Source organism: Cavia porcellus, unplaced genomic scaffold (assembly GCF_034190915.1).
Source record: "Cavia porcellus strain 051 isolate PalLab524CR breed Dunkin Hartley unplaced genomic scaffold, mCavPor4.1 scaffold_16, whole genome shotgun sequence".
Taxonomy (NCBI): Eukaryota; Metazoa; Chordata; class Mammalia; order Rodentia; family Caviidae; genus Cavia; species Cavia porcellus.
This window is the reverse complement of record NW_026947499.1, coordinates 41,552,960-41,577,465: the sequence shown is the minus strand read 5'-3', so window position 1 is coordinate 41,577,465 and position 24,506 is coordinate 41,552,960. Positions and strand designations below refer to the sequence as shown.

The 24,506-nt window shown below is 51.9% G+C and overlaps 1 protein-coding gene and 1 long non-coding RNA gene across 3 annotated transcripts in view; one reads left to right on the top strand and one right to left on the bottom strand.

Moving 5' to 3' along the window:
* Positions 1-24,506, top strand: part of LOC106025279 (uncharacterized) — a 133,521-nt gene that overhangs the window by 82,636 nt on the left and 26,379 nt on the right. Inside the window, exons 36-44 of the mRNA XM_063226542.1 lie at positions 604-821; positions 3,658-3,851; positions 16,340-16,648; positions 17,142-17,371; positions 18,476-18,553; positions 20,096-20,303; positions 21,413-21,579; positions 22,475-22,587; positions 23,561-23,642. Of these exons, the coding sequence (XP_063082612.1) occupies positions 604-821; positions 3,658-3,851; positions 16,340-16,648; positions 17,142-17,371; positions 18,476-18,553; positions 20,096-20,303; positions 21,413-21,579; positions 22,475-22,587; positions 23,561-23,642 (1,599 nt within the window). The remainder of the gene's footprint in view (positions 1-603; positions 822-3,657; positions 3,852-16,339; positions 16,649-17,141; positions 17,372-18,475; positions 18,554-20,095; positions 20,304-21,412; positions 21,580-22,474; positions 22,588-23,560; positions 23,643-24,506) is intronic.
* LOC134470721 (uncharacterized) lies at positions 12,800-24,411 on the bottom strand. Of its 2 annotated transcripts, XR_010039845.1 has the most exons (4): positions 23,892-24,411; positions 22,650-22,699; positions 14,146-14,209; positions 12,800-13,264 (listed from the first exon to the last, which is right to left on the bottom strand). It is a non-coding gene; the product is annotated as an uncharacterized LOC134470721 (long non-coding RNA). The 2 variants fall into 2 exon arrangements; XR_010039844.1 differs by lacking the exons at positions 12,800-13,264; positions 14,146-14,209 and adding an exon at positions 15,332-15,699.

Sequence of the window (24,506 nt, the reverse complement as noted above, 5' to 3'; positions counted from 1 at the left end):
CTCCTCCCCAAAATCAGAGTGTGCCTAGGTGGAGATCATGTGTCCCCAGTGAGACCCAAGCCATACACACCCTTGGTGCACACAGGGACCAGTCAGACAGAACAGGAGTGTAGCTGCTGGATCATCTGGGTAAATTTGGGGACACTCCTGGGTCCCAGCCCAAGATCCTGAGGTGTCTGGTCAAGGGTAGAAGGTATCTCTAGGACTTCTGTATTTTTTTTAAACCCCAGACTTAATCTTTTGAGAGCAGGTTTTTTAGGTTTATAGAAGAACTGAACAGGTCAGGAGTGATCATGTACACCTGTAATTCCAGTACTCTAGGAGGCTGAGGCAGGAGGATGATGATAAGTTTGAACCTAGCTTGAGCAACTTAATGAGGACTTATCTCAAAAGATAAGTAGGGATGGGGATGTGGCTCTGTAGGAAGGTTCTAGGTTCTAGTCCAGTATCACTGAGAGGGATGGGGGAAGGAAGAGGAGAGAGAAACAGAGACAGAGAAATTGAACTGAACAGATCCCGCCCGGTTTCTCTCCCAGAGCTGGTGGCCTGGGGGGCTTCCTGAGGAGGGGCCTCCCCCGGATCCTTCTGTCTCCACCTCCTCAGGTGCAGGTGGCCGCTGGGCACTACAAGCAGCGCAGTGTCAATGGCTCCCTGCATGTGCATGCGTCTGGCCAGGAGCTGGTTCTGCTGGAGATTCGCACCCACCGGGACTCCCGGAGAAGCAGCCAGGGTGGAGCTGTGAGTGCCGTCCTCCGCCAGGCTGTTCTTGGGGCCCCCCGTGTTGCTCAGCTGCAGCTCTCCAGCAAGGTCACTGCGGCAAGGTAACATAACAGTTTCAGATGACCCAGGGGCTGGGAGATGGGACATCGTCAGTCCTGGCCTAGCTTCTGCCACTCTGAGGCCATTACCTCTGTGAGGCCGTCCTGGGTTTAGGAGCATTGAAGGAATGTTGGAATTCACTTTCTACTTCATTCATTTTTCTTTTCTTTTCATTCTGGGAATCAAACTCAGGGCCTCACGCTTGCCAGGCAGGCGCTGTGTCACTGAGCTACATCACTGGCCGCATCTATCCATTCTTATGAGCACATTCATGTGGACAACTTGAAAATCATAATGGTGTGTAAAGAATGAAACTAAAGTCACTAGAAACAGTCCCAGGGAGAGAGTGTCCCCTCAGTGTCCCCCAAACCTCATATTCACATGCTGCTACAGCTGTTACAATGTGAGGGGCAGAACGGGGGTCCAGGCCCTTTTCTGTCACTGCTTCCTCTAGAAGCGCTCTACAGATCCTACAGGCTCGGGCTCAGGTGACTGTCCCTACTTCAGACACCAGCTGCATGTCCCGGGGTTGTGATCTGTGCTCCTGGACAACCTACTGTCCATAGGAGGCCCCGGGGACCCAGCCCTGCTAGGGTGGTCCCAGAGCTCAGGACACACTTAGCTTCTGGGTCCTGTTTGTTATAAAAGGTGCAGCTCAGAGGAGGCCCCGGGAAGAGAAGCCCTGAGTGTTGTAATCACGGAGGTGTGGCTGATTACCCAGCCTCCACCTGCTGCCCTTTTGAGAGGGTGAGAGCTGGACCTGAGATTCCAAACTTCGAACCATGCTGCAGTCTTTCTGTGACCAGCCCCTGTCTGGAAATCCAAGGGCAAAAGACAGAGCCAAGGAACTCCGCAGGGACCTGGAGGTCTCTGCAGGAGCTGTGGCAGAGACCAGATTTCTAATCCTTCTTGTGTCTCAGTGGCATAAGCTCCCTGTGTCCTGGTGCAGAGTGTGCCTGCATTAGAGGTTCCCTTTGCACCCCAGCTTTGTCCCCAGCAGTGGCCTGGACTCAGGAGACCCATTCTGGACAGCCTGGTTCCAGAATTGCCATCTATCACTGTCTGTCCACTCATCCATCTGTCTACCCATCTGTCTCTGCCCACTCTCCCTATCGAGCAAAGATTGGCAGATCATAAAAATGTACACATTCTACGTCAGGAATTGGCAGTTGTTCAGTGACAGGCCAGATGGTGAGGATTCTGGGCTCTGCGGGCCATATGGTTCCTGTCACAAGTACTCGGCTGCACCTTTGTAGCACAGACATATCAGACTATTCGTAAAGTGAATGGATGTGACTGTGTTCCAATAAAACTTTAACTATAAACAAGACGGCAGGCCAGTTTTGGCTCACAAGTGGTAGTTTGCCAACCTTTGTTCTAAATTTTGTTAAAAATGAAGAAACTAGGGACAATGGAAAAAGAAAAACTTGAAAAAGAAATTGGATAAGGGTTTGAACTGGCACCAGTAAACACAAAGTGTGTCGTAAGGGTGTCTACATTTTCCAAAACTAAGCCAAAGATTTGGCTCTGAGCTTTCTAGAAGCCAATGCAAAAAGACCAAGCAGCCAGTGGCATTGTTTGTAGCAGCCATAAAGAAGCACATATACCCTCCACAGAGCCGTGTGCCATGCACCAAAGAGTACTGGGGGCCTGTTTGGTGTTGGTGCTCCCAGGAATGTCCCCCACGGTGTCACGGAACATCCAGCTATGACAGGACCCCCTCCGCCAGCTGGATAAATTCAACAGCAGCTTCTCAGGGGTGCTCTTCTCTCACTCCTCACCACGATGCTGTCTGTTGATCACTAGTGATATGTCAGGAGCAAACACTTACAGTTCCGAGTTTGTTTTAGTCTGAAAACAACACTGCATAGTAGGTATTGCTAGCTGCTTATATGTGCTTTGGGCAGATTCCTGGCTGTGTGCATCAGTTCTTCCTCTGTGTGATGGGCATCTAATACTGAAGGCTTTTGCAAGAAGTCAAATAATGTATCTGAATGGTAGTAGCAGTGTATCAATATACAGTGTACTTGTCTGCTACTGCTGCATGACAAGCAGCCCTGAAACACCATGGTTAAGTAAGAATCATTTAATGCAAGATTCTGCAGTCAACCTCCAACTGAGTAAGTTTTCATCCAAGCCAGTTTCCAGCCAGTATGTGACTCCTGGGGTGGATGAGCGATCCAAGAAGGATTCCCTCACATCCCTGGCACTGTGGTGTCTCCCACGTCCTGTCTCTTCACATGGCTGCTTAGGCTTCCCCCTGCCATGGTGGGCGTGGATGAACCAGGCAGACTCTCAGCAGATGGCTGGGGCCCTCGGGCATCAGGCTGCAAGAGCTGCTGCCTCCTGGAGGCACACAGCCCGCTCCTACTCTTCCAGTGGTCACCCAGGCCTCTGATTCACACAGAGGAAGTGGACCCAGCTCTTCGCAGGGGAGTGGCAAAGTGATAGTGTGAACGAGTGCAGAGGCAGGACAGCCTCCTGTGGAAAGCTGTCACCCGTGGGTTAGCACAGGCCAGCATCAGTGTCCACTTCACTGCTTCTGTTTCATTTCCTGCTTTGTGGAAGAAGAAAAGCCCAGAGACGCTGCATCCTTGTCCGAAAACACACAGCCATAGCACCACTGGGATTTGAACCCTGGCCCCAAAGCCCATCATCTCCACCCCTGTACTTTGCTTCCTCCCTGGGGGCCCAGGACTCAGTAGAAATGCTCCTGTGACAGCCTCAATACTGCTGTCTGGAACTTGCCTCTTGGGAGCTGGCTTGCTTGCTTGAAGTGGAAAAACTCCAGGCCCGGGTAAAGGAGCTGACCTTCACTGCCCCTTCCCTTTCTCCTAGGCTCTGGCTGTTTTCCAAGGTGCTGCTGGACCAGAGCACAGCCCAGCTCGCCCTCAGGGTGTCGGAGGCACGCAGGAGTGGCCGGGTCCTGAGCCTGTGGAGCCAGGCCCAGCACTCAGGCACTGTCTGGGCTGCGCTGCCCCGCCTGCTGCGCCTCAGGGTGGCGCTGACCTGGAAGGAGATGCTCCGAGAGGGTGAGTGTGCGGGTCCCTGGGGCATGGGCTGAGGGTCTTGGGTGAGCACAAGTGCATTGACACTGCAAAACAGGCAGGTGGACATAAAGGAATACAGATGCTGCCCCTGATTCTCCTGACAAAATCCTCTGTCTCCAGACTGAACAGGTTCCCTTGTGCAGGACTTGTCAGAGCCTTTCTGTGCTAATAGGCATGTACTCCTGTGGGGTGAGCTGGGTACCATAACTTTTTCCCCTAGTGCAGGTTGAGCAGCCTTTATCTGAAATGGACCAGCAGTGTTTCATGTTTCCGTCTTTCGGATTTTAGAATATTGGCATAGATTTTATCAGTTGAATATCTCTAATCCTCAAACCTGAAATTCTCTGGAACGGGAAACCATTTGAGTCTCAGGTCAGTGCTCAAGAACTTTTAGATCCTGAAGGATTTTGGATTTGTGATTTTCAGACTGCTGCTCTGTTGTACTTTTTTGTTTGATATAATTTTAGACAAACGAGAAGTAAATAAATAGTGGGGAGACTCCCGTGGTCTCTTTACTCAGGTTCACCGGTTACTAACACTGTACCTTGGTTTGCCATTCTCGTAGTCATATCGTCTATGTGTTCACAGAGTCAGTCTACAACTTACCTAAATACACTTGGTACTGCATATACGATATTTCATTTCGGAAGCACGATTTTCTGAGTGAGTTGCCAACACGATGGCTCTTTGCTCCTAAACACCTCAGTGTCTGTTTCCTGCAGCTAGGCTTCCTCTTTCAGTCCAGAGTTCTGCTAACAAAATCCCAAAACCCACAAGAACACAATGCTGTCTCTGTCTACCAGCCTCCGTTTCCGCCCATTGTCCCGTTATGTCCTTACCATCCTTTATGGTACAAGACAGCCGCAGAGCACCAGTTGTGTCCAGTCGTGCTGTCTCCTGTTCTTATTCTGGGGTGGTTTCCGTGTTTCTTTCTCTTTCTTGGGCTTTGTTTGGTTTCGAGGTGCTGTGGATGGAGGCCAGGGCAGGAGCGTGCGGGTGGGGTGTGTGTGTAGGGGTGACTTTACCTCTGCGCCACAGCACTGCTGGATGCTTACGGCTGTGAAGCATTGGTGGTGGTCACTCTGTGGAGTGTCCCTTCCTGAGCCCTGCCTGACACTTCCCGGGGCTGCCCGAGAAGCCGCGGTCCTGCTGTCCTGGTGATGGTGACTTGGCTTTGGTCTGTTTGGGTGATGCCTGCTAGGTGATTCCACTGTAAAGTTCTGGATTTTTCCTGTGTAAATTACAACTAACCTGTGGCCAGAGAGTTGAGGTCATGTAAATATTCCGTGTCTGCGTCAAACCCCGACCATGAGCTTGGTGAGTCCTGTCTGAGCCTGTCATTTCTCCCGAGGGGCTGAGTGGTGACCCCAGTTTTCCTGGGGTTTTTTGTTTCTTACACAGTAGGAAGAGCTGTCGCTTTTCTCCCTTCCTTCATGCTTTTGTTCCCTGCGTTAGTCAGTTTGGACTCACATTGTTGTTTTCTTCTTATTTGTTCAGTGATCTGTCACTGTCCCCACTGATTTCCAAGCTGAGTGTTCCCACTGGCCAACACGAGTCCCCTGAAGGAGGCTGTGTAATGTCTTCATCTCCGAGACTCCAGGCGCGCAGGAGAGCGGGCCACAGTGACGAGTGCCCCGCGTGCCCCTCAGTGTCAGGGTGGCGGGTGCTGGGGGGGTGCTGTCCTCAGTCCCCTCTGCCCCGCCCAGCGGGCCACCGCGCTATTTCAGATGCTTTTGTGGCAAGACACGCAGACACCCAAACATCTTGGGCTGCGTGTTCAGGGTGCGCCCTTCCTCCTTCCCGGGCAGCTGCTGGTGACGTGCGAGGTGAGCTCTGAACACATGGTGACTGGTCAGATTTCAGAATTCATTGGAATAATGAGTTCTGCCATGGTGTTTGCTCCTTTCTGAAGCAGCTCTCTCTTGAGTGCGCTAGTTGTCTTGAAGTCCTGAACGGATTCGGAACATTGGCCTTTCCTGCTCATCTTCACTTTGGAGAAGAGCCGGGAGCTGTGTGGTGGGTAGGGTGGGTGCGGTGAGGAATTCACACCTCATAGAGGCACAAAAAGAGGACGCCAGAAAGTGATGAGAATGACATAAATGTGTTTGAAGTGAAGGGGAATATTTCGAGGGACTTTAATGGCAATCTACCTTTTACTGTAATAATTTTTAAATTTAAACATGCTACAGTTTTTAAAACCAGTGCATGTAAAATTGCACACAGTGAAATGCACGGACCTTTTGTGTCATGTAGAGGCCGCAAAGGTGTCTATAGAATTCTGACAGTTGCATGTACCCTGAAACCTAAACCCCAGCAAGGAGAGGACATGGCCAGCCCCTCGGAAAGGTCCTCAGTCCCCCTCCACTCCACCATCCAGAGGCCTCTGCTCTCCTGAGCATCTTTGCTGTAGACTAATTTTGCCTGTTGTAAAACTTTATGTAAGTGAAAACAGACTGTGTATTCTGTCCCATAGGAGATGCTTTAGAGACTGGCCCACGCTGTTCCAGGCTCCCAGCAGTCCTTTGTACTACTGAGTCACCACGTGATGATGTTTTGGTCAACAGTAGACCCACGAAATTATGCTTCCCGGGATACCCTAGCCATCCTCGTTTGTGGAATGCCCCTCTGTGATGCTCACAGCACACGAAAAAATAACCTAATGACTTAGTTTGCAAAATACCTCCCCATCATGTGGTGCCTGGTAGGCACCTGGGTTATTGACCGGCGCAGCCCCCCAATGAGACAGAGGACGCTCTTGTGGGTAACAGGAACTGCCGCTTTATTTACGCGGGCTCTGGTTTATATATTCGGCCGTGACCAATCACAGGCCGCCACGAAGAAGCAGGGCGGGAATGGGACGCAGGCTCTGGCTACTATACCCAGCTGTGGCCAATCAGGGGTTGCCACAGAGTCGGCACGGGGCGAATACGGAGTGAGCACGAGGTGCGCACGGGTTGGCTAGTTTAGAGAGGGACATAACGCATTGCGGAAGCTGACGTGGTCTTATCGTCCCGGGCGGGGTGTGTTGAGCGCCTGCGCCCGACAGGTTATTTTCAGCTTGGGGTTAACATGAATAGAGTGCTACAATAGCCCAAGGGTTCTGCCTTTACACTTAGGATCTGCATTCCTCCTGGCAGGTACCTAGGTATGGCATCACCAGGTTATGGGTAATTGTTAAACATAACTTTTCTACGACACTGCCAGTCTCACTTCAGACAGTTTTGTATTGTTACTCCTTTGTGACATCCTGGTTGCTCCAGGTTCCCACGAACATTTTATTTTTAAGGATCTTCATTTTTCGGTGTCTGGTTGTAGCTCGCTTGGCTTTAGTATGTAGTTTTTTTTTGAGATAGTGGCTCACTATGTAGTTCAGGCTGGCCTTGAATTTACGGCAGTTCTCCTGCCTCAGCCTCCCAAGTGCTGGGACAACAGGCGTGTGCCACTCTGCCCGGCTGTACTTCCTTGATGACTAATAACGTTGCTTACTTCTTCACGTGCACAGTAACACAGCTTCTTTGCAAAGCGTCAGATCGATGGTTTCATCTGTTTATTAAATTGGTTATTTGTCTTTTATTGAATTGCAGACTTTTTTTAAACCGGGCACTTCACCCAGGTCATTTTTTATTTTTCTTGAGCCAGGGTCTTGCTAAGTTGCCCAGCCTGGGCTCAAAATTACAAGCCTCTTGCCTCAGCTTCCCAGAGTGCCAGGATTACAGGTGCGTGCCACCACTCCTGGATGAACGGAATCATCCTTTCACATTCTAGACCCCAGGTTCTGACAGATTTCTGCTTTGCAAATATGGCCTCCCATTTGTGGCTTGCTCCTTTGCTAAGTGTCTGTTGATAAGCTTTAGCTTTTTATTCTGAAGTTTAACACATTTTTTTCTCATTTTTTGTCTGTTGATTTCTTTTTTTTTTTTTTTTTTTGTCTTTTTCATATTTATCGGTACCGGGAATCGAACTCATGACCATCTGCTTGCAAGGCAGGTACTTATGCCGCTAAGCTAAATCCCCAGCCCCTGTCTGTTGATTTCTATGTCCTAAGAAGGTTGGCATCGTCCCAGGTTACAAAGATATTCTCTTATCTTCTGTCCTAGTGGGTTTATGTCGTCAGGAACTGGTTTTTGCTTGTGATAAGTACCGGTCCTGCTTCGTTCTGACACTGATGTCAGAGGGCCTGATGTCGCCTGTTGATAAACCTCGTCTTCCCTGTTGAATTGCTTTGGCAACTTTGGGACACATCAGTTGGCCATCAAAGTTGAGCGGAGGGATCTATTTCTAGGTTTTCTATTCTGTTCTATTGATCTGTTTAAAGTGCTACCCATTTTTGTCTCTTTTTTTCCTCTTCAGATGTATTTTGACCTATCTCACTGATTGTCTTCTTTACACACCTGTTAAGAGCAGCCAGCGGGGCTGGGGATTTAGCTCAGCAGCATGAGCACCTGCCTTGCAAGTGTGCGGTCGTGAGTTCGATCCCTGGTATCCCCCCACCAAAAAAAAAGAACAGCCAGCAATTTTCCCTTCATTCCTTCCTTTCTTCCTTTTTCTTTCTCCCTGCTACTCTTTCTCCTGAGGTATCTCAGTATGTTGCCTAGGTTGGCTTCAAATTGCTTAAGCTTAAATGATCCTCCTGCCTCAGCTCCTGAGTAGCCCAGCATGTTTGTTTATTGATTGTGTAGATCTAAAATTACCATTGGGTTTGGGTCTTGGTGCAGTCTGTGTTGCTATAACAAAGGACCCGAGGCTGAGTAACTTTTTCAGTAAAGAGATTTATTGTTGGCTGGAGGGTCCAGGCAGCACAGTGGCAGTTTCTGGCGAGGGTGTACCACGCCATGGCAGCGAAGCAGAAAGGGAAGCAGCCGAGTGCCAGAGAGGCTCACACACGAATGAGGAAGTGAGAGATGCAGGAGAAAACGCCAGCTCCACCTCTGACAGCTGGTACCGGGATTCACGCCTGTGGGCTGAGGGTTTCTCTCTTACCCCCTCCCCCAACCCGACCCTTAAACTTCTGCTGCTCAGCATGGCCGAGCTGGTGACCCAGGGTTGAGGATGGGACTCTTCAGAGTCTCCAAAACAGAGTGGTTCCAAAACAAAGTGGTTCCTTCTCGTTTCTGCTTCTCAGCTCGGATTTTCATGCTGTGCATCCAATGCGATGTTTTCTGTTTGACCTGGAGCACAGTTACAGTCACTCTTTTGTATCTGGCTCCTAAGTCGTTGTGGACTTGACCTTCATTGACTGCTTTCTCTTGTAATATGGGCCGCATTGTCCACCTTCTTTCTAGTAATTTAAAACTGTCTTCTGAAGTGCATGCAGTGGCACCCACCGATAACCCCAGCTACCTGGGAGGCTGAGGCAGGAGGATAAAGTTTAAAGGGCAGTTTATTGAGGTCTTGTCTCAAAATAAAGAGTACAAGGTGCTGAGGATTTAAGTGAGTAGCAGAGAGCTTCTCTAGAATGCATGAGGTCCAGATTTTAATTCCCAGCATTGAAAAAATGTATTCTGGACATTTTAAATGATATAGAAACTCTGGATTCTTTCATATTTTTTCTGAGGAATATTATTATTATTTTTTGGTACCAGGGATTGAACTCATGACTGCATGCTTGCAAGGCAGGTGCTTATGCCACTGAGCTAAATCCCCAGCCCTGGAATATTAATTTTTTATTTTTATATTTTAACAGGTGATTAATTTGGCCAGACTCAAAGTCTAAACTCTGGCTCCCTGTGGTGGAGTGTAGCTAAAGTCAGTTCATTTCTCTTATTCCTAACTGTACTTGTTGGAGCCTGTCCACAACATGAGAAATTCAGGGATCAGTCAGAAATTTGTACAGAATTTAATTTGTTTATTTAATTTTGGTTCTGGGGATCAAAACCAGAGACTTATGCAGGCTATGGCCACACTGCTGTGAGCTATACCCTTAGCTCTGAACAGAGTCTATAGGCAGAATTTTTACAAGAGAAAGCCAAGCATGAAATATAAATAGAAAACAGTGAGCCGAATTGTGTGTCGTGGGAATAACATACTTCTCTGACCCTCTCGAGGCCCCGTCTCTGTTTCCCCACTTCCGTCCTCACCTCGGGCTCTACCCTCTGAGTCTTTCTTCAGCGAGACTGCAGATTCCCGTCAGAGTTCTGCCCACTCTGAATAACAACAGCAAAGTGTAAAACCCAGAGCCTGCTTGTGGCCTGTCCTTTCCCCAGGGTGCCCTGTGCTTGGTGGTCGCTTTGGAGGGAAGGGTCTCACTAAGTCCTTGAGTTGCCCGGGTTGGGCTCAAACTTGTGAGCTTCCAGAGTGTTGGGGTTACAGTGTGCACCACTGTGCCTGGCTCAGGCAGGGCCTTCCTTGTATTTTGTCTCCAGTTTCTAGCTGCTGCCTTGAAGGGCTGACCAGTCAAGTTTTCCCACCACTGATGGAAGTGGATTCTCTCCCAGGTCCTTCTGATGCATCCCTGTCTTCAATTTTGTCCTCCTTTATGGCCAGAGGGTGTTCCAATCTCATATTTTCCCTGATGTAGAACAAGCTATTTCTGCAAACGCTCCTTAGTTTCTGTCTCTGGAAAATGGTTTTTAGAAACTAAGACTAGGGGGGAGGGAAGAAAAGACAAGAAAAGAAAAAAGAAAGAAAAGAAACAAATACATGGGCACTGGGTGTGTTCACTCCCAACAGGGCATCACTTTTCTTGGTCCTCTGCCGACCAGCCTGGACGGCTGATGTAGGAGCACACATGTCTGTGTCTGCTTACACAGATCCGAGCGTACAAAGCATTCTATAAAGCCATGATTGGTGCCTACATACACGTGTCTGTATAGACAGAAAACTCTAAAACTGTTAGCTCATGCTGATGTCTCCAGTCCAGTTGTCTTCATCTGTTTCCTTTTTGCTACAACAAAACACCCGAGGCTGGTTACTTTATTATCCCAAAAGAAGTTTATTCAGCTGATGGTGCTGGATGTTCAAGAGCATGGTGCCAACTCAGTTCTGGTGGGGGCCTCGTGACAGATGTCAGCACTGTGGTGGACGTGTGTGTGGGAGCAGCGGCAAGTGCAGTGAGCAGAAAGGGGGTTGGGGAGATACCAGTGCCACAGAACAGCTAGTCCTCTTGGGAGCAGGGCCCCCTAAGCACACCCCCTTCCACTGGGCCCCGCCTCAACCTCATCATGCTGGGCACCCAGCTGCTGGCGCACAGATTGTCGGGGGACACACGCAACCATATCCTAACCAACCACAGCACCCGTCTACATCAAAAGGCTCATGCTGGCTTTTCCCAAATTCCTATTTCAAATTCCCGCCTGCTGTTCTGCTCTACAATATGTTTACTCACTTGCTCAGCCCTCCCGCATAGATAGTAGTTGCAGAATTACAAGCTCACACCTCTGAGAAAGGGAAAGTTCTTCCTGTCTCTAGCTGCAGGGTGTTCGGCAGTCACCTGGGGGGGTTTCCCGCCACCCGACCTTCCTGCGTGAGGCTGTTGTCCTGTGAAAACGGTTCAGTTTGCGTCACTGGTGTCTGCTTTCTGTTTTTACGTTTCTCCTGCCCGTGTTGTTTTTGTGCCTGTATCTCTTTGACCACCTGAGGTATGAAGAAGGCTCCAAAACTCAGAGTTACACAGACAGGGACCCTGCGCTCAAGTGGGCTGGAGTCTGGCACTCTCCTGGCCTCATCTGGGAGCCTGCAGGCACAACCCGCAGGCTCTTCTACTGACTTTCGGGATATTCTTCCTCTAGTTTGGGGTGATGTGGAAACTGATCATGTCAACCGACCCCATCTAATTGGTTAAGTTATGACAGAACCAAATTTCTCAAGACTTTTTTAAAAAGATTACATTACATAGGCTTGAGAAAATTTAAGCCCAGTTGAAGAAGAATTGTCACAATAGAGTACTGTCAGCCCCCCTAGGGTTACAGCTGTGATCTGGCCTTTGTGAGTGTTATGGTTTGAGAACTGGTGGTCAACTTAATGCCAGCTGGATTACATCAGCATGGCATTGAGTGAAGATGCTCTACCTGAGGAAAGTTGCCAGGATAAATACGCGGAGAAGAAGGGAGGTATAGAGGGATTGAGGTGTTAAGGAGGCATTGTGGGTTCTCCTACGAGTTGCTGTCTGAGCTGTTGGTTCTCCTGGAGAAGCTTTGGTCCTCACATCAAGCATTGCTTCCTGGCTCCGGAGGGGAGGCCATGTGCTGCTTGGTCTCCAGGATGAACTCGTCACGCTGCTTCCTGGCACGTACCTGACTGTGCTTGTCGTCGGAGGAGCTCAGGGCCTCCGTATCGCTGAGGACAGCTGTGGTGCCTTTCAGGACAGCCCCGCTCTTTGTTCTGGGTGTGACTTCTCGGCTCCAATGTAGAACCCTCATCCCACTAGCACAGTTCCTTCATCCTGCTGGCATAGACTTTCGGGCTTCCACCGCTGACCCTTGGGTCTTCCCGGCACGAACCCGTAAAAGAGACTGGCGTGAGTCCTTGTGGGCCCTGGACTTCCAGTTGGACTCGTGGGAGGCGTTGTCCTGAGCTCTGGGTTTTTATCTGGACTCATGTGGGACATTGCTGTGGGATTTAGGCCCTTGACTAAATAATTTATGTCTTTGGTGTTGTGGATAGATTTCCTGCATTTTCCTGTGTTAACTCGTGGTGACCTTTATAAAAATATTATAAACTCCATGTCCTAATCCTAGTTGTTCTCTGTGTACAACCCCTGACTACAACAGAGAGGTTCTTTATTTGCGTTTGACATGCAGCTCCATGCAGGCCTCTGGATGCCCGGTGCCTCATTTCTGAAAGTCAGTTTACTTTCTCTCTCTCTGTCCCTCCCTCTTTTCTTTCCCTCCCTCCCTCCCTCTCTTTCCTCCCTTCCCTCCCTCCTTCCCTGCCCGCCTCTCCCCTTCCCTCCTGACTCCCGTTCTCTCCCTCTTGTACTTTTCTTTTCTGTTTCTTGGATTGAACCCAGGACCTTCACACTGAGTTATTCCTAGCCCTTTTTATATTTCATCTTAAGTAGAGCTTACTAAATTGCTCAGGCTAGCCTGGAACTTGGGACCCTCCTGCCTTGGTTTGCCAGAAGTTCTGGAATTACAGGCATATGCCGTGGCATCTGGCTCCCGGCCCTTTATTATTTTTAATTTTTAATCGGAGTCAGAGTCTTGCTAAGCTAACAAGGGTAAGGCTGAAGTTGAATCCTCCTGCCTCGGTCTTCAGAGTGCTGGCACTGCGTGTGTGAGCCTGGCTGTGCTATGGAGATACAGGCCAAGTGTGACAGCGCACACCTCTATGGTCATCTCAGCTCCCTGGGAGGTAAGGCCAGAGGATCTCAAGTTGGAGGCCAGCCTGGGCAACAGACTCAAAATCTGAAAAGAGTGGGGATATGGCTCAGCACTCCTCGAGTTTCATTCTCAGTACTGTAAGACAAGCAAACAAAAACATTTAAGGTATAATTTCCATATGAGGGGGCCCTTTTTAGGCTGCAGCTCTGTATGTTTGACACGTCGCCTACCTGCCTGATTTACAGCCGTGCCATCATGCCAGGGTTCTCTCTGTTGTCCTGGCCCCTGCCACACTCTCCTCCTGCCAATTGTGATGTGCTTTCCCGCTTACTTAGAGTTTCAGCTCTCCAAGTTATAAGAATGTCTGGTAAATGGAACGGATGCAGTAACAGCCTCTGCGTCTGACTGTCTTCGGCTAGCATGCTGTGTCTGAGACTCACTCAGGGCCTGCATGTGTGGCCCCTGGGTTGCTGAGTGCTGTATGAATGTAGCACTGATTGTCTCCTTAGAGTGGAAGAATGTTTGAGTTGTTCTCAGCATTTGGCAATTAGGAACAGAGCTGCTGTGATCACTGGCCTAGAAGTTCTTCTGGGAAGGCACAGTTTTATTCTTCTTGGGTAAATATGTAGAGTGAAGAATCATGGGCTGGAGGGGAACCAAGCAGCCAACCTGCACCCTCTTGTGAGCCAGCTGGTGCACTGGCTGAGAGCCAAGAGCCCCCACCAAGCAGCCAGCTGATTCAGAGGAACACAGGCCAAGATGACAGCAACTGAAGTAGAAAAACAACTTAATGCTTATATTATTTGATTGCTTTTGCAGGCTTAAAGTCAGTAATCTGAGCATTTATTTAGGGTGGACAACAGTATGTAATATAGCAACTATGGGGAGATTTCCTCCTGTCTTGGTTTTGAAATCCAATATTGCTCTCACTTTTTTTTGGTCCCATTTTATTGTTTTGCTTTATTCCCTTTAAAAAAAATACCTGAAATGGAATTATGGGGTTGTATGACAAGTACCTGATGTGTGTTATAAGCAGGTGCCAGCAGTCTCCAGAGTAACTGTGTCGTTTTGCCTTCCCACCTGCAACAAATCCAGTGACAAATTGTTTCTCAGCACCTATGCCAGCAATTAGTGTTACTATAGACAGCTAAATCAGGCTGGGCTCTTGAGGGGATCAGTGCAGAGGATGAGGACACATTACAGTTCCACTGAAGGCCTTGAGATAAAAGTGGAATGACCAGGTCTACCTGCCTCCCCAAGGGACGAGCAGTAGATTGAACATTATAACTGTATCACGTGGTCCAGTAAAATCTAAATAGATATCAGTCACCCAGGTGGGTGACAAAGACCTCCTGATCCATCCCTTCCTAAAAAATGTCCTTGTTCTTTCCATGGACACTTGCTGTGTGACCTGCTTCCCCCTGGACTGATACTACCTAAGTGGTCAAACTTACAGTCAAACTTATTGGTTGATCATACTTTTGACCCCTGTTGTGCCCAGCTGGTGATTTTGTGCTATAAAACTTCCTCTGTAAAGTGGGGTCCCCAGCAATGCACTGTCAGGTCCCCTCCTGCCTCTCATGAGCTATTTCTCTCCCTCAATAAATTTTTCCTACTATTAACCTCTGCTTCCTACTGTTCCTTAAAATTCATTCTTCAGTCTTGGGAAGCATAAACTTGATGTATCTCATGTCTCTATCAGCCTTACATTTTTGGTTTTGTGTAGTTTTATTTGCCACTCTAATGGATGTGAACAGTGTCTCATTTTGGGTTTCATCTTCTTTTCTCTAGTGACTGATTACCTTGAGCATCTTTTTGTTCTGCTTGTTTGTCATTTATGTGTTTCTTTGGTGAAGGAGCTAAGTATTCAGATCTTTTGCTCATTTTAAGTTGCCTTGCTTTCTTACTGTTGAGTCTTGAGCGTTGTTCATACAAGTCTGTGATTGGTCTGTGTTGTTTTCCTCTTATTTGGGGCGTGGTTATTGTGTTCTGTTTTTTGAGATGGGGTCTTCCTGTATTGCCCAGGCTGGTTCAAACTTGCGATCTTTCTGTCTCAGCCTCTTAAGTGACTGGGATTATTGTTTTAACAGTACATTAAAGGATAATTTTTTTAATTTTAAAGAAGTTCAATTTATCATTTGTTTTCATTTTATGGATCCTGCTTTGATCGACGTAAAAGAAATTCACCTCATTTGAGTTCACAAAAATTTTCCCATGCTTTTATTTCTAGAAATTATATAGTCTTTGGCTTTATATTTAGATTTATGACCCATTCTGAGTTAATCTTGTGAGGGCAGTTTCTTGATGTGGAAATACCCAGTTATTTTAGCCTGGTCTGTTGGACAGACTGCCTCCCCCTTGGCAGAATTACCTTTGAACCTTTATTGAAAATCAATTGGCTATGGAGAATCTGTCCCTGGGCTCTGGTCTGTTTGGCTGACATGATTTCTTTTTGTCTCTGCAATAATCTCGTGAAATTTCACTCTTGTTATCTGCATTTGCAGTCAAGGTGACTGAGTCACATCTTGAAGGCCCTGGTAACCTGGGTCGCTCCGGCTGTCACAGGAAGTCTGTTCAAAGACAATTGCAGGGCTCTGTGAGAAAGTTCCGACTGTGTGGGAAGTGACTGTATGGTCACGCATGAGCTACGTGACCATAAGCACGGGACACAGGGGCCTACCCAGCCTCAGTGCCGGAGGGCTGCGGAGGTGGCGGCCCCTTGAGTCAAATCTTGAATGATAGGAGCAGGCTACAAGGGCGTGTGGGTCCCATGGGGCAGGAGAGAACCCTGTGGAACAGCAGGTCCCAGATTCCTGAGTTAAATGTGAGCCTAGGGACCTCAGGGTGTGGCTGTCCTTCCCTGAATGGGGTCACCTCAGAGCCATTTTTCTTGCCGGGGCCTCCAGTTTGAATTCCTGGGGCTTCCCCAGTCTTGGTAGTGTCTATACAGTGGGTCCATTGCAACTGGTCTGCAGCTCCTGGGGCAGGAGTTGAGTGCGTTTTGCAGAATTCTCCTTAGCTCTTTTGGTCCTCAGAGTACGCTGGGGTGGGGATATAATTATAATTGTATAATTTGGTCCATTTCACAATTGTGCTGTCTCGTATATGAACAAGAAGCACATGGAGCTAAGAACTTCCTGCCTGGGATTTTCTTCACCAGTCTGAGGCTGCTCAGATTCCTGGGGCTACTCTGTTCTCCATCCTCTGCAGGCACCATCCAGGTCACTGCTGACTCAGCTGAGCTGAACTTCCTCCTCCGGGACAAGCATGAGATAGCAGGGAACAGTACCAGCATGTACAAGATCACCTGTGTCCTCTCCCAGAACCACACCCAGGACTTGCCAGAGGAGCTCCGGCTGAGGGGTTGGGTGCGGGCCCAGCCCAGGAGCCTCAGGGGCTGGACCAGCATCCAGGCCGATGCTGCCAGCCTGGCTGTGGGCGGGGCCTGCACTTGGGGCCCTGGGCGTGGCCAGTTTGCAGGCAGCCTAAACCACAACATCAGCATGCTGAGTGATGTAGGTAGGATGGGCCTTCAAGGCTGGTGGGCTTCTGCCAGACTCCTGGGTCTGGAGCCCAGAGTAGGGGATAGAGGACCCCCTTAGGCCCCAAATCAGTGGTGCCCTCCAGGTTGTGTTCCAGGACCACAGTTGGAAAATAACTCCAACACCTCCAGGTCCCACTTCTTGGGGTCATTCTCCAGAGGTCCCCAAGGTGCAACGAAAGGGAGAGGATATTCTGTCACCTGTTCCCCGCTTCCCAAGATTCAGCCCTATCCTGAGGAGCAGGGAACTCAGACAGGTCAAAGATCTTACCTGTGCTGCACGTGGGAATTAGGGGATTAGGTTAGGCCTTTTCTGTGGAATGTGGCCCCACCTGCTGTGTTTGGGGATGCGGTAGCACCGCACTGGGGGACCCCCAGAGACAGGGGAGCTGACCAGACCCTGTCTGGCTTCTGGGACGGGCTGGATAGTGGTCCTATCTGGTCCAGCCCACCCTGGCCTCTCACCCCCAGGACTCCCCTCAGAGGCAGGGCTACACTTGCTGCTAGCCCAGGTGAATTCCAACTGCTCTGCCCACCTGGCCCTGTGGAGCTCAAGGGGTCAGCTGGACACCGCTCTTGGCCTGCGGGGGCCAAGCCCCAGCTCTCCTGGCCACCAGCTCCACACCAGCCTCAGCCACACATTGCCAGGCCTTAGGCACCAGGGCCTGCCCCTCTTCATGGATGGCCATGAACATTTCCAGGTGGGTTGGTGGGGGCCTGGACTGGCTCCATGTGGGACCGCAGGTTTGAAGAAACCCACAGCTCTTCCTCTGCTTGGGTGGCAAGACAGTCTAGTGGCTGGGCTGGTGGTGAGCTTGGATGGCAAGAAGCCCCCTACAGCCCCAGGGAGGAGCACTGAGGGTGACCCCTAGGACCAGGCCTGGGGCTGTGGGGGGCCCTGCCCACCCTGCTGCGAGTGAGTCAGCTTGGCACTCCTGAGTACCAGGCTGTGGCCAGACTGCACCCCTGCACCTTTTCCAGATGTCCACTTGTCTCGTTCCCCATCTGCGTCCCTCTCTTCCCTGCCTGCCTGACCCTCCTTCCTCTGAGTCTTACCTGCCTCCCTATACCTCCCCACATCTGCGCTTATGACCCTCACCTTGTCTCATCCTTTCCTGACCCTCCCCACCTGCCTCCCATCCACCCACCTGCCTCCTGTCCTCCTGTCCTCCCGTCAGCACTGCCCACTTCCTCGTCCTCTGTCTTCCATCCTGACCCTCCCACCAGGGGCAGAGCTGCAGGGCACAGCCACTTGGGGCTCTTAGGCCTTGCCTGGTAAACTGGGTCCTCTCCCCCAGCTCCTCCCCGACCCCTGAGAGACCTGCAGTGAACGGGGTGCATCTGCATCTTCTCTCGCTGCTCTCAGAAAGAGAGCCATCGCAGTGTGTGGAGGCTGAGTATATGAATGGTGGCCAGGCCTAGTCCAAAGCCAGGCCGCTCATCCCACACACACTGTGTAACCCCAGGCAAGTTGCTTTGCTGTGCCTCAGTTTCCTCACCTGCACAGTGAGCTGTTGATAGATAATCCCTGTCTCCTGTGGTGACTGAGGCTGACATGGAACCACATCACACAACCTAACCCACAGAGGCTCTGCAGGACAATGTTGTGGTCCCTCCCATGCACAGTGACACAGGGACTCAGTTTTCAGGCCTCTGCAGACCTGACTTGGGGGAGCAGTTTCCCATGGTAGTGTCCCCACAGCGGTGGAGCCAATATCAGCACTCTCAGCTGCAGCCCTCTCCGCACCCAGCCCCAGGTCAGAGTGGGGAGGAAGCTTGCTGACTGCATCCCGCTGCCTCCACAGATCACCTGCCTCGGAGATGCCACGCCTACCCAGCTATCAGGACAGTGCTGGGGAGACAGCCCAGGGCGGCCTCTTGAGGTACAGGGGTCACGACGGGCAGTGGTGTGTGGTGGTCCATCTCTGGGAGCCCAAGCAGTTTGACTGTGAGCGTGTTCCAGGGCTGAAGTCATCAGGCACTGTCCCTCGTTGTCCTCTCCTGAGCATTCTGTGTCCTCAGATTGAGGTGCCAAGGCTCAGTGTGCCAGGCCTTGAATAGTCCCTTCTATAGGCAAGGCCACATGGCAACCCAGAGTCCCAGAGTTTCAAGCCAGCCTCTGCCACAAGCAGCCTGACTGTGGGCTCGGGGCTTAGGGCTCAGGGCTCAGGGCTCCGCACACGTGGGCATGAGGTTGCTCCTAGGCTGTGTGTGTGCTCTGGCTCACGACTCAGGATCCTTAGGCTCTCCTGGCCCTGTAGCTGCTGGCCCTGGCTGAAGGTAGGTTGCACTGTGGCCACCTCTGACCTTATGAGTGCTGCCCACAGGCAGCTGGGAAAGGCCTGGCCGGACGGCGGGGCTGCACAGTGAGTTGTAAGCCTAGGATCTGCCTGCAGGGACTGAGGTGTCCCTGCCCCCTGAATGTACTGTTCATTCTTCCTGACCTCAAGGTCAGTGGGAGACACCAGTAGAGGCTCCCTGCTGCCCCTCCCGGGACAGGTCGGGGTCAGGGCCCATAGAACAGGACCCTGTGGTGCCTGTGGCGTGGGCCCCTCTATGGAGCAAGTGTGGCAGCTGAGTCTGCAGGGCTGTGCAGGCCCAGGACTCTGCATTTCCAGCAGATACTCTGGGTGCTCTACATGCTTCTGGCCACACAACAAACCCACACCACAGGCAGCAGAGGTTGAGGATGCCCCCCATCCTCTGTCCCTGACCCCTGTCTTCATCCCCATCCCCCATCCCCATACCTTGTCCCTTCCCTCATTTCCATCCCTCACCCCCTCCCCATCTCTGTCCCTTACCCCTGCCCTGTGCAACCACCCTCATCACTGCCCCACCCTTTGTCCCTGCCCTTGTGTCCCTGATTCCTATCACACGTGCCCTCCCTCCTTGTGGTGAGAGGGGGTGGGGATGTCACTGAAGGTGTCCCTGGGACGGGTGGCAGTGGCATGGGACGGAGGTTTGTTTCACACCAAGGTCAGCAAACCTTTTCCATAAAGGGCCAGATGGTCAGTGTTTCTGGCTCTGTGACTCTGGTCTCTGTTGGGACCCCGTAGCCACCATAGGGGGACAACAGCCCCTGGTAAGAGGAAATGCATGCCCGTGGCTGTGTGCCACTAAAACTTTGTTTGCAAAACCAAGTGCAGTCCCTGGTGGGTGCAGGCTGTGACTTGTGTCTGCCTCACACCAGCCAGGGTATTTTTACCTTCCTGGTCGTCTCCTCTGTGGCCACATCCCTAGGCCAGCCTCTTCTTGACTTAGCTCTTCACATTGGCTCTGCCAGGGAACCTGCTTCTTCTGAAGTCTGAGTCCTTCCCATGCCCGCCTGGGTAGCACTGTAGGCTCCTGAGCCTTGTGGGTACTGCCAGCTAGGCCAGCTGGATCTCTGCCCACGAGGGATCAGCATCTCCTCGGTGTCACTGCAGGTCTCTGTGGATGTCCGCAGCAGTGGCTCTGGCTTGGAGCGTTCGGGACATGTCTGGACAGGCCCTGCATTCCTCAACTATTCTCTGAGCTACTGGTACCACGATGGGAACTTGGTGCTGTCCGGATGGGGCCAACATGACAGTGACACCCTGCTGCAGGCTGGAATCCCTGGCGAGGCTCACCTTGACGCCGAGCTGCAAATGCAGGGTGAGCCACTTGGCTGCAGAGCCCGTGTCCCCCATGCCTGGGCCAGGCCACAGTCTCAGGGATTCACCCAGGCAGACTGTGCAGGCCCTGCTGGCCCCCAGCTTGGGGTACAGTGAGGCAAGGGCCTGAGCCCAGTATCTGACTCTGGAGTCCCGCTGTGATCGCAGGTAGATTGCAGGGACTAGGCTCTTGACTGACCAGGACCCCGTGTGACTCCCCAGTGCTCTTCCTCTGGCCTCACACTTTCCCAGCTTTGACCCTCAGCCTACTCTGTGGGGACAAGGCCCTGTGTCACAGGGATGTTGCCAGTCTGAGCTGGCCTCAGGCTCCATTTCCCCGCCTGAGGAGTCCAGGGTGGCTACTTCCAGTGACAGTGACCCACTGCTGTCCATGTTCAGGTGTCCCAGCTCCTCGAGGGTCGCTGCCTGCCTAGTGTTAACATTCCTGGTGGCCCTGACAGCTGGGAGTCCCTGGGGTGAGGGCCACATCCCCTCGCCCTCCCCACAGCAGGCTCACGTGTTAATGCTAAACAGTGAAGGACAGAAATGTGTTTCCTGAGACCTGTGCCCCCCACAGGTCCTCTGGGGCTGTTAAACTGGGGAAATTGAGGCTCAGGCCACCAGGCTTGGCCACCGTGCTGAGCTAAGTAGTGAGCTGCACCTGCAGGACCCTGTGCGACACCTGGTGGGCCTTGGTCATTTACCCTGAGGCTCCTGGGGTCAGCTGGACTCCAGCTGGAGGAGTTAAAGTCAAAGGGTGACAAGGACAACCCCTGATCGGGGACCAGGAACCTAGTGTGGGAGGGAGCAGCCTCTTAAGCGGTGGCTCCTTGTGTCATGGCAGACGGAGGATGTGGGGTGGGGAGGTGATTCAGGGGGCTTCTGGGAGGAGCTGTTGTTTCAGCACTGAGCCTGGGGGCCAAGATCTGGGACACAGATGCTGTAACAGATGATGTCATGGAGGCCCAGGGAGGAGACAGCCTGGCCCAGTGCTGATCAGACGGCCCCACCCACATGGAGCTTTCCCGGCTGTGTCCATGGGCCTCAGCCCTGTCCTGCAAGGGGGATGTGACTGAGCCTCCAGCAGCCCACGTCCTCTTCTGTCTCTAGAGGCCCAGATGCGAGCCCATGTGGCCCTCCATGATGGGGACGGGAGCACAAGCATGAACGTGACAGTCCTGGTGGCCCAGCAGCTGGACAGCACGCAGGAGCTGGTGGTGATGGCCAGCCACACCATGCCAGCTCTCCAGAGGCTGGGCCTGCCCTTCCTCAGCCAGGTGAGGTGCACATGGGGCTCCCTCTGTGGTCAAAGGGGGCTTCACACCTTCCGTTTCTCCAGCCCCTTCAGTTTGCAGAAGCTCTGTTACCAATACACACAGTCGCGTTCAGTGTCCGCTGAGCAAATTTTCTACTCCCAGCCAAGGAGCTGGAGTCTGAGCCCCTCCTCATGTCCTTTCTGCTCACCAAGTCCTTAACTCAGGGCCTGGTTGCACCTGCTTGCTGTGCTGGTCTTCTCAGGGTTTTGTTTTTGTTATTTTTGTGGTACTGGGATCGAACCCAGGGCCTTTGTGCTGAACCACATTCTTATCCCACTTACCTTCCAATTTAAGACCCTAAGTTGCCTGGGTTGGGCTCGAACTTGTGATCCTCCTGCCTCAGCCTCCCAGAATTCTGGGATTAGAAGCATGACTACCATGCCCAGCTATTCTCAGGGTTTTGTGTGCATGTCTTTGTCCTGCTTTCTTGTGGTCCAGCCAGAGGGAAGATAGCACAATCTTTATGAAGCTCATCTTTGGAAGATCCTAGCTCCACCATTGCTAGCTGTGTGACCTTGAGCAGATTTCTTAGCCTCTCTGTGTTCTCAGCCTCCTCTGCACAATAGGGATGATAACTGTACCTGTAATGTGGCAAATGCACGTTACACACTGGTCTCAGCAACCCCTGTACACGCAGCCGAGTGACCACGCACCCTCTCTCCCTGGGCTTCACCTCTTCAATGGCCTTGAGGCAGGCAGCAGGGAGAACCCAGCTACTGGGCAAGGCTGGACCTGCTGGACACCTGTAGCTGCCTCTCGGACTGGGGACAGGGCTGCTGGGACTGTGGGTCATGCTGCTGTCCCTGTCTGGCCAAGAAGACCTCAGGCTCTTGCTCTCTTCCTGTCCCCTCCTCAGCTCACAGCCCGAGGACACTGGGCTCTGGAAGAGCTGAGCTACTCTCTGCAGCTGACCTGTGATTTGCAAGACCGCCTGCTTCTCCACATCTTTGGCCAGAACCAGGAGGACAGGTAAGTGCTCACAGTGGCTCTGAAGTTGCCTGGGAGGGAGGAGCCTTGCATCGGTCACCTACCGTGCACCAGCCAGACGCACAGCATCTCCTGGACCCTCTGTACAGCCCTGCTGCAGATAAAGAATGGGAGGTTCAGACAGGCAGAGTCAATTTTCCAAGCTCACAAATCTCTAAAATATCTCCTACCTCTGTCTGGGTGTGGTGGTGCCTGCTTGTAATCCTAGCACTCTGGGAAGCTGAGGCAGGAGGGTTGCAAATTGGATCCCTGCCTGTGCAACTTGGCAATCTATCAAAACCCCTTCTCAAAATTTAAAAAATAAAAAGGATTGGGGATGGGTGTCAAGGCCCTGGATTTAATCCCCACTACTGAAAAGCAAATCAAAACAAAACCTCTCAGCCTCTGGGAGCAGCACAGAGATGCACTCTGGTCCATTAGCGCAGTCCTCCCAGGGCCCTCAGGAGTTCTCAGGAGTTAAAGCTGGGGGCCTTTCAGGCAGGCTCAGTGCCTGGAGCTCTTACATCAGGGCAGGAGGCTCTCCTGCCTGTTCCAGCACTCAGACCCTTACAACTTCTGTGGGGGGACCCCTAGGGCAGCCTGATGAGGGTTAGCTGCTGTGGGAGGGCTGAGGGCCAGGTGCCTGTATGGAGACCAGGCCAGGGCAAAGCCTCCATCAGGCCTGGCTGGCAGCCCAAGGGCTGGGGCTGTGGGAACCCCAGAGTCTCTTGGCCCTCTGTACTGATAGGAAAACAGGCTTGGAGAAGCATTTGCTCCAGGTGTCAAAACTGGGCAGAGGCCACTTTGGGGTCCTGGGGCAGCCCCTGATGCTCAGCCCCAGCCCCAGCCCCAGCCCCAGCCCCAGATGTGTAAGGAGGCCTTTGCAGAGCTGCCAATGGCCTCGTGGCTCTCTGGGTCTCTTGAGGATGGGACTGGGTCTGGTGCCTGGTCCAGTCCTCTCTTTCCTTCCTTCCAGCAAAGAGCTGCGGGTCTGGGGCCGGCATCACCTCCCGTCCCTCCTGGGCCACTGTCCCAGCACGGTGTCTGCCACTGCCAAGGTAACTGCCCCAGCCACCGCTAGGCACCTAACCCCTTCCAGATGTCCAACGCGGAGGGGTGCCTGGCACATGAGCACATCCGCATCTGTCTGCAGCCCCAGCAGCCGACCTGGGAACCCCTGGCTCCTGCTCTTCCAAACATACCCAGATTTACATTCCTTGCAGCCCCTAGTTGGGCCCCAGACCCTCAGGAAGGAGCCAGGAAGCCCACCCACCCAGCAGCTGGCGCCACCCCTCAGCTTGGCACACCTGGCAGCTGGACCAGCTGGAGCAGAGCAGAGCAGACACACACTCCTCACCCCTGCACGCATCCTGAGGGACCTGGGGGTGGCCCGGGGGTCTGCTGACTTGGCCGGGGTCCCTCTCTGCCTCTGGTCTCATCTGCCTTGCCTGGGTCTGGATCAGGAATCACCCCTCAGGGCAATTTGGCAAGTATGCCCACACCCTGGCACAGGGCCTGGCACAGACTAGCTGCGTGGTGAAAGATAGAGCCCTATCACACAGGCCACTTGGCCCCCTCAGTTTCTCAGGCCACCGAGATCTGTTAAACACCCTCCTGTGTCATGGCCACAGACACCTTTGCTTATAGTGCGGCTGCTGTAGATGTCCCGGGTTGGTGTGCTGGGTGAGTGCTCCCCAGGCACCTGTGGCCCTGCACAATCACGCAGGGGACGTCTCTGTTTCACCCCAAGTTTTATCTTGGGTAATTTCAACCCATGCAGCAGTTACTATAGGACAGTGACTGTGTACAGGCGTCTGCGTGTTTTTCTGTATCGTTGCGAGTTAAGATGAAGTCATTTCTGGAGACATCATACTGCTCTACTCCTAAGTACTGCAAAAAGGATTTTTTTTTAAATAGGACAT